Below are 17,023 nucleotides of genomic sequence, written 5' to 3' on the forward strand. Positions count from 1 at the left end.
ACCTGCTCTTGCCTGGGATCTGCTGGGAGCAGCAGGAAGAGAAAGTTTTGCTTCTCAGCCACGAGTGTGAGCAGCAAACCCAGCTGTTACTCAAACAAAAGGTTTGACCCTGTTGTCCCCAAGGTCTTGCCCAGAGGAGTTACAGGGAGCCCCACTGGGAAGGGTAGGATGTGATCAAGGGGTGTTACCCAAGCTCGTCCCCCAGCTCATCTCTGTTTTCTTGCTGGTTATTCACGCAGCACAACTTTACAGCCCAAACACAAACAGTTGGAAGGACAGTTCCTGCTCAGGGTGTTCTCTGAAGAGCCTTAAATCTCCCATAAATTAACGTATTCATTCATTAGTTGCAACTCCCCAAAGCACCAAGTAAAGTTTGTGAGTTTAATTACTTTTTTCAGGAATTGGAGCACGCAGAGCCTTCAACAGATGATTATAGTTCATATTATTCATGGAGCTCTTCATAATCCCCTTCTCTGCTAGGGCATGGTTGATAGAGACTAAAATTGGAATCTGCTCATAAATTCCCAGCCCCATCCCATGTGAGCTGTCTTGATCTTCCACTGAAAGCATTTTGCTGACAAAACAATTCAGTTTCCTGAGAGGTGCCACGCAAGTACATCTGTCAGGAGGGTATGAGCTGCCAGGGTTCTGTGTGCTGGTGGGGAGGTGTTTACCAAAGTTAGTTCTCACCCTGTTTATCTCTAAACCTGGAGTTGGGCTGGCTGCGTCACACACAGGGTGGTAAAAAATACAGAGATTTTCAAACAGAAACAGGGAATATTTATATGGTTGCAGACGTTTGTGGAAATATTAGTGGGAAAACCTAACCAACTAAAGTAAAATGCCAATGAAACTATTTCTAAATTAAGTAAAAGTCTTGGATTCTTTTTTTTTTAACTGTGGAGGTTTTAATCCTCAAGCATTTATTTGGTCTATTTGAAGTTACTGTAGCTACTTGTATCATAAACAGTTTAGGGCCACATTCCTCTTTGTGCAGTCTGCTTTGTAAGAGACCCGGAGGGTTTGTCTGCCTATGGAAATTTATTGTTATATAGGAATGAACAATTCCTCAGCTGCAGCTGTGCAATTCCTCCTGCACAACTTTTCTGCCTTAGAACCTGGATCTTAATGACTCCAGGACCCCTCCTCTTCTCCTGACCTCTCCTTGTCTCATCCATGGGAGCTCCTCGGGTGGTGTGTTCCTGCAGAGCTGTGAGCTGGGGATCTCCCAATGCAGGAGGAATACAGAGTTAATGAGAATCCATATTTTTCTTTTTTTTCCCCCCTGATGTTTACAGGGCTTTATCCTTTAGTCTCCCAAGACAGCTTTACACTTGTGAGTCTGACTTTTAAAGCAGGTTTGCTGGGGAATGGGTGGGTTCAAAGCTTTGTGCACAGGTTGCTGACTTGTTTAGCATCAAAAAGGAGGAAAAAACCAAAAAATTGCTCTGTGTGAAGGAGCTTTCAGGAACTCCTCAGAAACCAGATGCCTGCAGGTTCCATTACAGGTGCAGGGAAGGAATAGAAATAACCGATCCTGGGGAGTGAGCAGCCTTTGCCTTTGGGGAGGGTTTGAGGGTCCTGGTTTGCTCATGGCTGGTGAGGCAGGAGGGCTGTGAGCTGGGGTGGGGAGTGATGCTCCATCCCTTTGGAAAGGCACGGGGTGACAGTTGAGGCTGAGCTGGAGTTTGGCTGAAACCCCAAACCTGTCTCATCAGGCTGATGAAAAGTGCTTGTGCAGCTGCTGGTGACCCCAACAGTTGTGACCTGGGCTTTGTACTTCTTCCCAAGTGATAAGTGAGAGATTTAATCTGATACAATTTTCCTCAACGGCTGTGTTTAATCTTCTAATGATATTACAAGTGATGTTTATGCATTGAGAAATTCTTGTCTTTTCCCCCTTGTTGACCCATAAAAGCCTTTTATGGAACAGCACAAGTGACTCTGTGACACTCTTAACAGCATTAATGTGAATGATGTTCTCTTCACCATCAGCACCTGAGTCTGCAGAGCCTGGAGCTTGATGGAGGCTGTAAGTGCTCAGAATGTGGTGCACTGAGTAATAAAGTGAATGCAAAATAACAGAAGACGCTCCTATATGTATATAAAATTTTTTTGGGGTAGGCAGAGATACTCTTCCTACCACTTTGGCTTTGCACTGTAGCCTCAAGTGAGAGTAAATTACAGGTCTGAGCACTTTAATGCACCTTCGTGACACAAGAGTTGACTCTTATTTTGTGTTGAGTGCTGTCTGGATGGGAATGAGTCCTGGGACTTGGCAGAACTCCTCTCTTTGGGAAGTTAGAGTGCATCAGCTCCTCTCTGGCCTGTTCTTGCTGAAGTTCTTAGCCCATGGCAGATGTTCTTCAGCTCCCTGGGAGAGAGCTCAGCCAGGCTGTGTCCTCTCAGAGCTGCTGCAGCTGTGGGGGAAGGTCGCAGGCCAAAGCATCCCTGCACTGGGATAACAACTCCTGCACTCAGAGCATCAGTAGAGTTGCACCCAAGTGAGGAGTGATGGAGCTGAACCCAAATTCCAGTCCCGGGGCTAGTCTGGGCCACACTGAGATGGTGCATCAGAGACGTGGAAGGGATGGGCTGGAGCTCAGGAAATTGTTTGACAAGGGCTGGGTAGGATGGGACCTTCCCTTTTAATAGCTGGCTCATGCATACTCTCATTATCCCATGCTGGAACAGCACTGTCCTGACCCTCATCCCATTGCTAGGGGAGGTTTGGCACATCAGTGGGTTGTACTGAGGGGATGAAATGTCTTCTCGGGGGTAAGGGAAAGAGCCTGTTGAGAGGCAAGGGGGAAAGACAGAGCAATGGTGTAGCACAGCTGTGCCTTTGGCTGTAATAAGGAAAAATTCCCAGTGGAAGGAGCAGTGTCTAACTCTTTAAGGGGGATCTGTGTGTTTGGGGGAAGGACTGGAGCTGCCACCATCCCTGAGCAGTGGAAACAAGGAGAAAATAGAACTGCCAGGCTGGCTCAGAGCAAAGCTTCACCCACCCAAGAAAGGCCAGAAGAAGTTGCCAAGAGGGCAGGGCATAATCCTGACTTTTCTGGACAGAGTTTCAGGGCCTTTCCTATCAGGATGCTTCCTCCAGATCCCTGTGTTTAACAGCCACCAGTGGACCTGTCCTCTGTGAGCTTTTCCAGTCCTGCTTTGAAGCCATAGGTATTTCTGGCAGCCAGAACATCCCCTGACAATGAGTTCCACAATTTAATTACAAGGGGAAAGGAAATGACCTTGGATAGATTTTTAAACCTGCTGCCTGATCCCTTTATTCCTGTCTTGTCAAGAATGGTGCCTGGAGAGGGATTGAGAAGGGGAAATGGGAGAGAAGGTAGGGCTTGAATTTGGGAATGAAGTCTGGGGAAGGGGGAAAACTGCTAAATTAATACGAAAACAAAGCCTTTCCAGGTGTGGGATGGTGTTGTGTGCAGTGGTTTAAATCCAGTGGGATATCTAGGGAGTATTTGGGAGGTGAGGTTCTTACTGGGCTGTGTTGGCTTCAGAGCTGCAGGTGCCACACTGGGGCTGCATCTCTGGCTCCCAAAAACCCAACAGTACCTCCAGGTTAGAAATGTGTTGGTTTTTTTCCCCTTCGTCTAGTCTAGAGAACAGAAAATGTCCGTCTCCTTGAGGATGCTTTTGCAGCAGGACAGTAAATAGCATCTGTGGGCATTCACAGCTTGCTCTTACAGCTGCATGTTCTTATAACCAAAAGCTTACATCTTGGGTTTTCCACACTGGCTCCCAGGGAGTAGGTGAGTTCATTCAGGAATTGCACTGGTTCAGGATGTCCCCAGCTAATGTGGTTTCACAGAGACCTTCGTGCCTTTCACAGTATTGGCTTCTTTAGCCCTTGTAAATATTTCACCTGTTTTTTAAATTATTCATTCATTAAGTGGCTTGGAAAGGAGGAGGAATCACACTTATAATATGTGTGAAGACTTAAAACACTGCAAAGCTGAAAGGATGTGAAAAAAATAATTGGAGGAAGGGTTTTTACATCAGAACAAGCCTTGTTTAAGTACTAGGAGGGGATGGGAGATGAAGGGATGCGGGCTCTTGATGGATCTGGCACAGGCTGGAATGTTGCTGGGATTTGCAGAGTTGGGGTTTGCACTGGGATGGGATTTGGAGGCTGAGATCTTTATCAGGGATGGGCTGGGGAACTGGCACTGAGCCTCAGGTGGCCACACTGAGGGGTCACAGGGCACCCTCAGACCTGGAGGTTCTTGGTTGTGTCAGTGCTATTTACAGCCATGGTGTGGATCCAATGCAATATAAAACATCTCTTCTCCAGTTTATTGGTAACCTATGGCTTTTGCATACTAGAAATTACTCAGTTTGAGGCTGGGGCTAACTGAAATTGGGTATTAAATCTGTCTCCATACAGCAGTGTGCCCCTTGCTTCCCAAACTAGGAACCTTTCCTTCCACTCCACCTTCCTCTAAGCAACAACCAGTGAAGGTGAAATATTATTCCTGAATGGAGAGGTGTTTGGTTATTTTGTTTGAGGGGTAACGTGGCAGTGGCACACATATTTATGGTGCTTCTATTCTTGGACCTCAAAACGTCATTAGGCTGTTAATTAATTAAAGCCTGTCGGTCCCTCCACAAGCAGAGGTGGGTTTTTTTCCTGTGCTTTGAGCTGTTGTGTAGTGCTTTGTGGGGAAGGAACTGGGACCTTGATGGTTTAGCAATGGGGAACAGGCAGAGACGAGCAGGGCTTGGAGGTGCTGGGGGGCTGGGGAACACCCTGAGATGGGAAAACTGAGGCAGAGCAAGGGTGAGTCAGGATAGCAAACTGGGAAGAGTCAGAGCTTGGATCACTGCCTCATCCCTGAGAGGTCTTTGCCCTTAGCTCCTTTGCCGATGGTGTTATCCCAACCTCAACACAATCCTCCAACCATGACTGTGCAGTCTGGAGTGGGACAGCCCTGGGGTTCATCCACCCTGTTCATTCCTTTGCCCTCACAAAAGCTGTCAGTGAGGTGTTTTGGAAGGTTATCTTCAAAAGCAAAACATTGGCTTGAGAAAACTGAATAAAGGCTCCAAAAACCCAGGCTCTGGCCAGAAGCCAGGACGATGTTCCCTAATTTTCTTCTGTAGTGCTCATCCTCTTTGCTGTGTTCCCGGAGTCCAGGGCAGATGTTCATTATCACATTCCCGTTCTGGCTGAGGACCATTCACACCTTCTGTAACCCAGCTGCCGTGGGGACAACAAAGTGTCCTTTAAATTAGGCCTGGGATTTTCATAGTCTGGTACATCCTTGTGTCAGCCCTTGACCTCGACACTGTGCCAGATGATGGAGTCCAGACTTCAGTGCTGCTGTCTGAATCTCCTCCACTGCCCAACCTACACAGCTCCGGGGCATCTTGGGGCTGCATCCATGTGTGAGCTGGGCTGGGTGCATTCGGGGTGGGCAGGTACCATGTGTGATACTGTTCCCCTGCCTGGGACCACCATCCCTCCCCAAAGATCTCTGGGGTGGTTGGGGGAGGTAGGGTCTTCAAGGAATCAGCCCTTTTGGGAGACAACTTCTGGGTCTGTCCTGTTGCATTATCATGCACTCGGGGTGATTTCACAGCAGACAGTCTCAGCTCCTGCCCCCATCACCAGCAGAACCAGGTTCCACCAGTCTCCTAAGCAAAAACTGCTTTTGCCAGTGTTATTTTGGATTATTGCAGCATTTCTCTCTTTCCTGGGGAACTGGCATTGCAGTGGTGTCTGTGTTGCTGTTGAATTTGGCAGCTGAGGTGGAGCCCAACCTGTGTTGGGGCAATTTTGATGGGCTGGAGCATCAGATGGAGAGCAGTGAGTGCTACAAAGTCAGATTCCTGTTCAAAGTGCTGCCATCCTGCTGGAGCATAAGTGATGGGGCAGAGCTCGGTCATGCCAATGGGGACCATCCTCAAGCACTACCCCACTCCTGCCCTCCTCATCCAGTCATCCACAGGGAGTGTCAGGATGGTCTCATGCAGCTGGTGGTGGCTCTGGCTTTGATGCTTCTGGAGCACAAGGGTGGTTTCCACATGGAGTAGCTCATCCCCCTGTGTGGGGCCTGCCCTGTCAGTGCCTCCCATGCTGTTAGAACAGACATGATGCTTGTTTTCTTTCCTTAAGCAAGTCTGGCAGGTGTAGTGGCACCACACGTGAGGGAAATTTGTTTTGATGCGTGTTTGACAAACTCGGAAGTGCTTTTGCTCAACAAGTTTTTGTGGCTTCTGTTCTGGTGGCAGGGAGAAGCCCAAGTGCCCAAATTGATATGGTTCTGCTTGGATAATTGAGCTGGGAATTTAGTTCGTTATGTGAAGTGGCTGCTGAAGTGGATAATTGCAGATCTTGAGGTGTTTGTCCTATTTGATAGTTTGGATTGAAGAAAATTTAGGTGCAATTTCACAGGTGTATGTACAGGGACAACACGGCTTCTGTGGGGATCCTAGGGTGGAGTAATAAAGCTAAATAACTCACATTTCTTTGTGTGTTAGAAGAACATGGCTGACAAGGAAAAGAGCTTTAAGTTAAGTTTTCTTGGGATGGGGACCTGGCCTCTCCCCTCTCCCTGAAGTGCCCTGAATACTGGCTCTTCTCAAGCAATAACAAACACCAGCAGTTGTGTAAAGCCCCCAATGCTTTATGCACTATTTCTGCAAATAATCCTTGTTTATAATTCAGTCTTGGCAGAAAAAGACTTTAAATTATTAAGGCACTAAATATTTTGCAATGAAAGAACAGAGATAAAGCTCTTGGCAGAAACAAATTGCCAGGGAGAGGCTGTTCTCTTCAGTGCATTTGGGGCTTTAAAGTATTATGAGAAATAACGTGCAGGGGGACTGGGAATTCATCACTTGATCAAAAGATTTGCTTCTCTCTTAAAAAAGCAGCTGTTCAGTGCATGCTTTCCGGCACCCCTGGAAATATGGAGTGTCCCCAAAGACCATGTTTGGGTCCCCAGAGCCATCTGCTCTCACCACAGGGCTGAAGGTGGTCTGTTTTAGGTGGTGGAGGTCTTTGTCCTGCCTTCAGCTCTACCACAGCTTTTAAAGTCATTTTCATGTGCTTGGTGCCCCCTTGGGGGCAGATTTTCAGGGGATTCTGTATCCCTTTTCCAGGAGTGGGAGATGCTGCTGCCAGTTTGTTGCGTCAGTGTGTGCTCTGTGGTAAACCAGGGGTGTTCCAGTGGTGTGGAATGGAGGCTCTTAGAATTAATGATTTTGTAACCTGTTGCTGATTTAATCCTGATATGACACAGTTAGTGCTTGTCAGCTCCTGGAGTCAGACAACCATGAGGGTGGATAGGTGTGTGTATATACATAAAGACATTGTATACAGCTATGTATAGATGTATTTTAGGTAGTTATACCCGTAACCTTGTAACTCTTCTTTGGAGAGACTTCAAGCATGAACTGCTGTGTTTCAAACCCCAGGGTGCTCCCAATGTGGTTTTCTTCCTATCATCTCAACATTTCAAAGCAAAAATCATCCTTACAGTGATGATGGGGGTATGCAACGGAAGTGGTGAGGCCCTGGCACAGGTTGCTCAGAGAAGCTGTGGTTGCCACATCCTTGGAAGTGTCAGGCCAGGTTAGACGGGGCTTGGAGCAACCTGGAAGGTGTCTCATCCCACAGCAGGGAGGTTGGAATGAGATGGGCTTTACGGCCCCTTCCAACGCAAACCATTCTGCAGTTCTGTGATTCCATGGCTCTGTTTCTCTTTCCCTTGCAGGAGACCTGTGCAACTGCAGCTCCGTGGGCAGCATCGAATGCAACCGCACGACGGGGCAGTGCCACTGCCTGGCAGGCTACACGGGGCCGCAGTGCCACAGCTGTGCCCGCGGCTTCTTCCCCGAGCAGGGCAGCCAGCGGTGCCGGCCCTGCGGCTGCAGTCCCATCGGAGCCACCAGTGACCAGTGTGACCAGTGAGTAATGCCAGGCATCCCCGGGGGTCTGTGCGCAAGGTGTCGGAATTTGGTGTGTTTTGGGTTTCGGGTAAGAGTGGGTCTTGTCATCTGTGCTGGTGTTTAAAAGAAAAAAAAAAAGCAGGAAGGAAGCTGATCTTATAAAAATTCATGAAGATTATTCTTCATCTTTCAAGAGCTCAATTATAAAAATATCGTGGCTGTGGCAAAAGCCCTGGCAGCCCCCAAGGGAGTTGACTTGTGTTTCAGAGTCGCACGAAAGCAGAACCTCTCCTAATGCCTTGTGCATCTGTTAGTACCTGTCGGGCAGGGCTGCCTTCACGCCTGAGCTGGGAGGGGAGCGGAGGCTGGGGTGGAGCATGGGGGCTTTGGAGAGGTTTATTTTCCAAAGGGATAGGTTTTCTGCCAGAGGCAGGCAAAGCTTTGTGCTCTGCCCTTGCTGAGCATTGGGGTGGAAGCAGCAGCCCAACAGCAGAGTCGGCTCCTGCCTTGCCTGGTGTTTACAGTCACCAGAGCTGATGCTTGGAGCTCTTGTATAATGAATGTGTTCCTCTTCATTTCACCTCACCCACCCCATCTTGCCTTGTAAAAGCTGGCATGCAGTTATTTTCCAAGCGGTGATCCGTCAGCCATTAGAGATCTGTGGCTGAGTTGAGGGGATCTCTATTCGTGCAAGATCAGACTGAGCAGCAGCCTGACCCATTGGGTCTCCAGCTTGTGCTCATGGGGACAGCAAGTTTCAAAGTCTCTCCTTGGAGGAGACCTCAGCAACCACCCTGCAGCAGCTTCCAGCCTTCCCAGGCTCCTGCTGCCTTATTGTCTTCTAGGGTTTGGTCTGGGCTCAGCCACCTGCAGTTCCCTGCCAGGGCAGGAGCTGAGTCAGAGTCAAAATGCTCTGCAGGGACATGCTGCCTGTAATTACTTTATATATTATCTTTTCCCAAATGCCCAAACCCTCTGTTGATGTCCTTCCTTTCTGTTTCAATGCTGCATTTTTCTGCTTGCATAAGCTCTGACAATTCGGAACTTAAAAGTAATGCTCCAATTGAGGAGAGTGACCTTCTTACTAAAAGAGTGATTCTTGGGGGTGGAAAGTGTGAAGTTTTTCCACTTTTTTTTTTTTTTTTTTCAGTGGTTGCTTTAGGTATGGGAAGATGTGGCTGGAAGCACCAGGGTTTGCCACAGAATGGAGAGTGTGATTTTGGTCAGATCTACTATAATGGCAAATTGGGCAGAAAGGAAGATGGGGCAAATCTTATCTTTAAGAGCTAGGAGAAGAGGGAAAGCAGTTGCTGGAGCAACTGGGTTAACTGGAAGGGAGCATTCTTGCCCCAGCTCTGAGTCACTGGGCAGTGGGTGAAGTATGGACATGTGTGGTGTCTCCCCATCTCTCACTGCATGGGGCAAGCCAAGGAATGCCCTTGGGAGCTTCAGGTGAGATACTCTGAGTTGTGAAGGAGAATAAGGTGGAGGTGGAGCCAGAAACAGCAGGGACCTCCCCAGCCTCTCCTCAGCACCATTTCACAGCCTTGAGGGATGTGGGAGATGCTCATTCTCAGCCATTTAGAAGAGACAGCACAGGGCAAGATGTGGAGGGAGATTTGGGGAGGGGGGATGTTGCTAACAGAGATCGCTCTGTTTCTCTTCCTGGCTCAGAGGGGTTTGCTGCAGATGGAGATGACCCCTGGGTGTTTAAAAGGAGGAAAATAGGTCAGTTGTCTGTGTTGTATGGCTGGAGGCATCAGAATGGCTGCAAGATGGGCAGTGATGTGTATTGGAAAATGGAGTGGGACACAAATCCCAGCAAGGGCAGATGCTCCCCTTGTTTCTGTTGTGTTAGAGGGGGCACCAGGGCTGGGCACAGCTCCTGCCTGCCTGCAGCTGGGATGGGTAGGGGCAGGCACCAGGGATGGGGTGCATCCCTGCAGTGGGATCTGTCCTGATGGGTGGGAGAGCCTCTTGTGCATTGCAGGGAAATATGTGTGTGAATCCTGGAATGGGGTTTTTGGCTGTCTTGCTGGAAGCCCTGGGTGGCTGCTGAGGAGTCCCTGGAGGAGCAGTGCATGTCCCTCGGGCAATCTCTGCTCGGGATGAGGCACGAAGGCATTGCCCAATACCAGCAACCAGCTACTGTTTTGTTGACATGGAAAATCCTGTAAGCTGTACTATTTATTTATTTAATAAAGCACCAGCCCAGCTTGACTTGCACAAGTGAATTCCTGTGTAGGGCTTCAGAGGAAAGCTATTCCAATGGGGCTCCGGGTGAAACAGCAGCAGAGATTTTGGACTCTGACCCTTTTTAAGGGTGGCTGATTGGAGGGGCAAAGTACCCGAAGGCCGAGCCCTCAGGGCACACAAAGATGCCTCTTAGGTTTCAGTCAGCTCACCCAGGCTTTTGTAAAAGTGCCTTTTAATCATAGGATGATTATTAGTATTATTTCTCGGCACACTCTCGAGCTGGCCAGATGGCAACCCAAGTCCCCTGCTTATTAACTAGACCTCAAATGCAGACCATCAAATAAAAATTAAAAAATTCCCTTTCCCAAGGCACAGAGTTGATTTTGGGAGTGAACATTGACCTGACATGCTGTCGCTATGAATGGGCTCCATGGCTGCTAATCAAAGGTCTGTTTTGGTGGTGGTTTAAATTTGATTATCTAGGAAGATCCACACAGATCCCCCTGTGGGATGGTAGAGGATTTCTGTGCCCTGGTTTGGGTGGTTTTTTTGTTAGATGAAAAGCTGTGTGTGGCTCAAGCTGGAGCTTGCTGTGGGGCTGGATGGAATCTTGAGCTGCTCAGGGAGGGCTGACACATCTTGGAGAGGGGGAGTAAATTGTCCCTGCTGCGGTTAACGCCTAGAAACCTCAGAAAAAAACCACATTTCTTTGGGTTGGATGCTGTGCAGATGCTTGCTAAAGATAGCTGTGGCCTGGAAGTGTTCACAGTCCATAGAGGAAGGGTGGAGAAAGAAGCTGAAGTTTCAAGGGCTGTGGTCAAGGTCAGAGTAGTGGGGAATGAGGACGGTGACTCATGTGGGTGCACGGGCTGAGCTGGAAGGGCTGTGTTCCTGCTGCAGAGCTCTGGGACAGTGACAGAGTGCAGAGGGTGCCTGGTAGCAGCCTCAGCCCATGCTGATGTAGCCTCAGCCAAGAGCTGCCCCCACCAGCTGCATCTCTCACCATCTTTTGGGCCCCTTGAGTTGAAGGCTGTGCTGTGTGTCCTCTGAGGAAACCAGAACCTTCCAGCCTGGTGGAGGACTGAAGGTGATCAGTGCTGCTGGAGAAGGTCACCATGCCCAGGCTGGCCAGCCCACATCTCCTAGCCTTGCACCCCTGTACAATTATTTTTCCTTTTTCCCTTCATGTGAGCAGAGTCCTGTGCCTGAACTCTCATCTCTTGCTCCCTTAAGGCTGGGCAGGGAGCCAAGGCAGAGGCAGCAGGAGTGGGCTGGGGTTGGTGGTCTCCAGTGCCAATAGCCAGGGCAGCAGTGGGAGCACTGGGGCTCTTCACAGTGTTTCTGGCCCTCTGCACCCTGTGCAGCTTTGCCCAAAGTGCCACCCATGTCCCCAGCTGAGTCATGGCAGGGTGAGCCAGAACAGCAGCCCTGGGATGAAGAGGGTGAGGGGAAAGAGGCTTGGTTTGAGGAAGCTTTTAGGTCTGCAGCCCTCATGCCCTGGTGTGAGGAGCTGTGCAGGCACAGCTCTTCCAACACACACTGAGCTAATTCTCCATGTAAACCTGTCCTCTGGCTGAGTGATTTGAAGGACCAGGACTGCAGGCAGGATGAAGCCAGCCTGGATGAGGCAGCATCCCCCTCCTGGGGAGCAGGAGACAGCAGATGACTTGGCAGTTTTTGGTTTATTTTTACCTTGCTGGCAGCACTGCCCATCCCCACGTGGGACTGCAAACGCTGGCCCTGGGCAGCCCAGTGTGACCAAGCTCATCTACAGGAGGGTTGACCTTGATTTACCTCCTGTGAGGTGTTTATCCCAACTTTTCCTAGCCCAGCACTTGGGTGTCTGTGGCTTTTCCTTTCCTGCAGCCATGGAGGCAGCATGTTTAGCCCACGAGCAGCTGTCCCTGTGTGGGTGCTCCTGTGGGTTTGGGATGTGAATGGGGGAGTGGAGCTGTGAAGCAGAGATGCTGCTATGAGATGCTGCTGCCAGGCAGAAGAGTTCGGCCCTCAATTCCCTGTTTCCCTAGGAGGTTTTGTGTTTTTAAACTTGTCCTGGTTCTAGGGAAGAAAAGTAATGCACCAGTACCTGTGCCAGTGAACAAGAGGAGAGCTGTGGCTGCTGTGGGGTGTTTTAAGGATCACAGAGTATTCTGAGCTGGAAGGGACCTACAGGGATCCTCCAGTCCAGCTCCTGGCCCTGCACAGACACCCCAACAATCCCACCCTGTGCCTGAGAGCATTGTCCAAATGCTTCTGGAGCTCTGGCAGCCTTAGGGCTGTGACCATTCCCTGGGGAGCCTTTTCCAGTGCTCAACACCCTCTGGGGGAGGGACCTTTTCCTGGTATCCAGCCTAAGCCTTCCCTGACATGGCTTTGCCATATGGTTTACCTAAACCCAGGTTAACCATCTAAACTGGGTTACGTTTTTCCAGTTCCCTTAAAAAGCTCTAAACTAAACATACATATATGCTGCCATTGTCCCTAGTGCCTGTTCAGCTGGGGTCTGTGGATCAATTTAAGTTGCTGCCTCTGCCCTTGCCTCAGTTTCCCCACAAGTAGAAGGGCAGTGGGAAGCAGAAGCTCCAGCAGACAGCTTGGAGGTGATGTCTGGTCTCCTTTGGTTGCTGTGGGCTGAAACCCTATGCCCAAGGGTGTAGTGCTCTGCTCCTTTGCTGATCCAGCAGCCTTTCCTTACTGCTGGCTACAGAGACAGCCCTGTGATCCTAACTCCTGCATGGCTTGTGCTGCAGGCTTGGCATAAGTCTTGTGAGAGAGAGCTCCCGTCACTCATTTCCAGTGAAAAAAAATACTAACACACACATGTAAATGCCCAAGTGTTAATTCAGACATGCTTTTCCCCCTTCAAGGGGACCTCAGGCTTTGTGTTCATATTAAAAAGAATGAAGGCAGAGCGTCCCTGGGAGCATCTGTACATGGCTGTCCCCTGGAGCAGGGATGCTGCGAGGCTGAGCAGGGAGGGCAGTGGCCATCCCTGTGTGCTGCCTTTGTGGTGGGATTCTGTGTGGAGAGGCTGATCTTGTGACCCCAGCTCGTGGGGATTTGCAAGAGCCTGGCTGGTGAGGGTAAGGTCAGCAGCACTGGACAAAGTGCTTTGTTGAGGCCTTTGAATAAGGGCTGGAGGTTCTGAAGGGGCTTGGGAAGCTGGGCAGGGAGAGCCACACACTGGGATTGGGGAGCTGGTGGGATGTGGAAAGATGCAAAGAGACTATGGGGGGCAGCCTGGTGTGGCACAGTCTGGACACATCTCATGTGAGGCAGAATTTGGTGGGGTTGTTTTAGTGGTCAGGAAATGCAGGTCCATTGAAATTCAAGGTTTTTGTGGAGCTTCACCAGCCTGCAGGGCTGCTGGCCATCCCAGACCCTGGAGGTTATTTGGGGGAAGTGATGGAGTTCTTGTTTTGCATAGATAAAATCTTCATTGTCTGTCTGCAGAGTGTCATCACACTTCTGAAATGTCTCTTCTTTGCGTGGGATGTGTCTCTCCATTCTGCTGTATTTTAGCAGTCCAGTAAACCACATCGGGCACTGCTCCCCTTTGGAGATGTGATCTTGGGAGTTGAAATCCTCAAGGACCTGTGCTTTAAAACCCCCCCCAAACCAGACAAACCCCCCTTTTCCCTTTAAAAAGACTGCTCTCCCTTTTATAGATCGGATGAGCACAACCAGTGGCTCATTATCTCCCAGTAATGCCTTGTCAGCATCACTCTGCAGAGAACAGATCTTGTTTTGTAGCGGAAATTATTACATATGGACCTCAGAAAAGCAGAAGAATACCGTGTTAAAGCCTATTTTTCTGCATGCTTTAATTATCTAAATCTCTCCCCTATTCCAGCCTCTCACATCCTTCACATCTGATCAGTTCTCCTCCTCTCTCCCCCGCCAAGAAGGTAAAGGTACCTGAACCCATTTTTATTCAGTTGCAGACAGGACTGGGAAATGAATGAGTGACTGGACACAGCAGCAGGGAAAGGTGGATTGTTATCATCTCTCCTATGGTAATTATGGCTTCTCAGAAATCCTGTTATTTTGTGGATCTTCCAGCAGGCTTTGCCATTCCTGTCTTGTCTATTGCAAACTTTGCTGCTCTGGCAAACACTGACTGCCTTCAAAAAGAAATACTGGCTCAACTGTTTAAGCTTTTGTGGCTAAATCCTGGTTGGGGGGTGGTGCCCAGTGTGTACTTCAGGCACTGCTTGTACCCTTAGTCTCCTTTTGCTGTCTGAGCAGAGGCACCAACAGAGGTCTGGGGGATGGAGGGACCACTTTGGGCAAAACTGATGTGTTCAGTGGGGACCAGCCCCATCTCCCTGCCATCCCCATTGATATGTCCTTCTCTGCATTGAGGTTCCCTGTCCCATCCCTGCACTGCCATGATCCCCAGAGGTTACTCTGGGAAACCAGGACCCACCAGCTGAGGTTGATTTTGCAGTGAGTGGAGGCTTTTGCTCATGGAACTGTAGAGGACCCCATCCAACCTCCCTCCCCAGGGTCAATGTAGACTTTCCTTTGCTTCCTTCCTTCCCTGGAGGAGACAGCACAGGCTGGAGATTCCTCACTTTCCACAGTCCTGGCTGGAGATTCCTGGCTTTCCCTCATGGGGGAGCTGGGGCCGCGGAGGTGGCGATGGCCAGACAAGGTGGCCCTCTGACATTTACAGAGTGGCCTTTCAGAGCTGTGAAGTGTCCCTGCTCCATCGAGAGCTGCCCTACAAACAGCTGCCGTCCCCCAGCACGGAGTGAGGAATGTGGCACACAATGGCCCAGTGTTGGCCCCCATAAAGCTCCGCTTCTTGTGCCCTCCACAAAGGGGCTCAGAGCAGGCGCCCGGTGCAGGGCTTGGCCCTGGCCCCCCTGACTCTCCCACAGAGCCACCTCGGCCGCCAGTGGCTTTGGGTTGAGCTGAGGGAGCAGGGAGGAGAAACCCAGTGTGGGGCTTTTTCCTGCTCTCCCCTTCCCCACATGCTGATATTCCAATAATTGACCCACAGAAAAGTCAGCATGTGGGCTGTGAGGGTTCTTGGTATCCTCAGGATGAGAGGACATGGCCTCAAGCTGCACCAGGGGAGGTTAGGTTGGACATCAGAAGAATTTTTTCATGGAAAGGGTTGTGAAGCATTTGAAGGGACTGCCCAGGGAGGTGGTAGAGTCCCCATCCCGGGAGGTGTTAAACAAATCGGACATGGCACTCAGTGCTCTGGTGATGATCAGTCAAAAGTTGGACTCGATGATCTTGGAGGCCTTTTCCACCTGAATGATTCTGTGATTCTCTGTGTTAACAGCATTGGTTTTCCCACCAAAGTGTCTTGCAGCATTTAGCTTTCAAATGTTAACTTTTCCACATTGCCCAGGAAAGCGTAAGAGAGATTAATCCCCTGGCTGCTGTCAAATATCACAGGAAATCAGCACTAAAGGAGCCTGGCTTGCTGGAGGAATGCACCATTTTTAGAGACATCTCTTCTGAATCCTCCTAATCTGGTGCAGAATCCTTTTGTTTTATCCCATCAAAGTGTGACAAAGCCTTTTTCATGGGGTTTGTTTTACAGATGTTCATAGTTCAATGTTATTTCCCTAATTCATACAGAGTGCTGTCACTACTGTTAATTGTGCCTGTTCCAGGGACACCTCCAGGGATGAGTGATGGGCACTGCTGTCATTGGGGGTCTCCAAGGGAAAAGGGACAGGGCACAGTTGAAGCTGGAGATGTCACCTGGAGGTGCCCAGGGACGAGCTGGTGTAGCACTCACTTTCCTCTTTCTCAGGGCAGTGTGCCCCTCCCCAGCTCTCCTGGGGCTGGTCTGGGGAGATGCTGAGCTGTGCAGGGTGTAGGCGTGTGCTCTGTGCTTCAAGGTGAAGACAGTAAGTGTATTTGGCAAAACTCTTGTTGTAGGTTTTGCATGGCTCATCTGCAGGGCTAAGCTCCCTCCTCTCTGACTCTACCCCAAAATCTTACCAATCTCATATGTTTTGAAAATAAAGGCACAAGAGCTTGGTGCTGTGCTGCTTTGGCTGGGTCTGACATGGCCAAGCAGTCCCTGAGTGTCATGCTTTGACACTGGCCAAACGCCAGGCATCCACAAAAGCTGTTCGCTCACCTTCTCCTACTACAGTGGGGAAAAAAAAATTAATGAAGGGCTCATGAGTTGAGATAAGGACTGGGAGGAAAGGCTAAGGGCAAAACCGGTTCAAATTTAAAGGTATAAGGTAAATTTATTATTAAGAGTCAGAGGAGGATAATGAGAAGTAAAACAAGCCTTTAAAACACCTCTTTTTCCCCCCAGCCTCTCCCTCTTTCCCACAACAGCGCAGGGAGACAGGACATGGGGGTTTTGGTTAGTTCATCACCTGAGATCTTTCTCCTGTTCGTTCAGGGAGAGGAGTCTTTGCTGTGCCATGGGGTCCCTCCTATGCGAGACAGTTCTCTGTGAACTTCTCTAGTGTGGCTCCAATCTCACGAGCAGCAGTCCTGTCAAAATTGTTGCAATGTGAGTCCCTCCCATGGACAAACAGTCTTCCCAAAACTGTTGTGGCATGAGTCACTCATCCACGGGGTGCTGTCTTTTATGGATAGGCTGCTCTAGTTTGGAAGCAAGGGCCCTCTTTCTCTCTATTGGGTTTCCCACTGGATTACAGCTTTCTCTGGCATCCACCTGCTCCAGCATGAGCACTTTTCCCACGGGCTGTGAATGGATCTCTGCATCCCCCATGGACTTCATGGATTACAGGGGGATAGTTCGTTTCACCATGGTCCTCACCACAGCTTGAGAAGAATTTTGGCACTGATGTCTGGAGCACCTCCTCCCCGTTTTTCCACTGACCTTGGTGCCGCCATGTTGTTCTCTTACATGTCTTTACTTCCTCCTCTTCTCTATCTAAAGAAAAACTGCTGCCCGTAG

General features: G+C 49.6%; 1 protein-coding gene across 2 annotated transcripts in view; it reads left to right on the forward strand.

The window, feature by feature from the left end:
- The window catches only part of MEGF9 (multiple EGF like domains 9), a 50,261-nt gene that overhangs the window by 15,324 nt on the left and 17,914 nt on the right, over positions 1-17,023 (forward strand). For both annotated transcript variants that reach the window (XM_082295169.1, XM_082295170.1), the window contains one exon: positions 7,740-7,932. In XM_082295169.1, the coding sequence (XP_082151295.1) occupies positions 7,740-7,932 (193 nt within the window). The remainder of the gene's footprint in view (positions 1-7,739; positions 7,933-17,023) is intronic.

Source organism: Coloeus monedula (genome assembly GCF_965178545.1).
Source record: "Coloeus monedula genome assembly, chromosome: 21".
In the NCBI taxonomy this organism is placed as follows: Eukaryota; Metazoa; Chordata; class Aves; order Passeriformes; family Corvidae; genus Coloeus; species Coloeus monedula.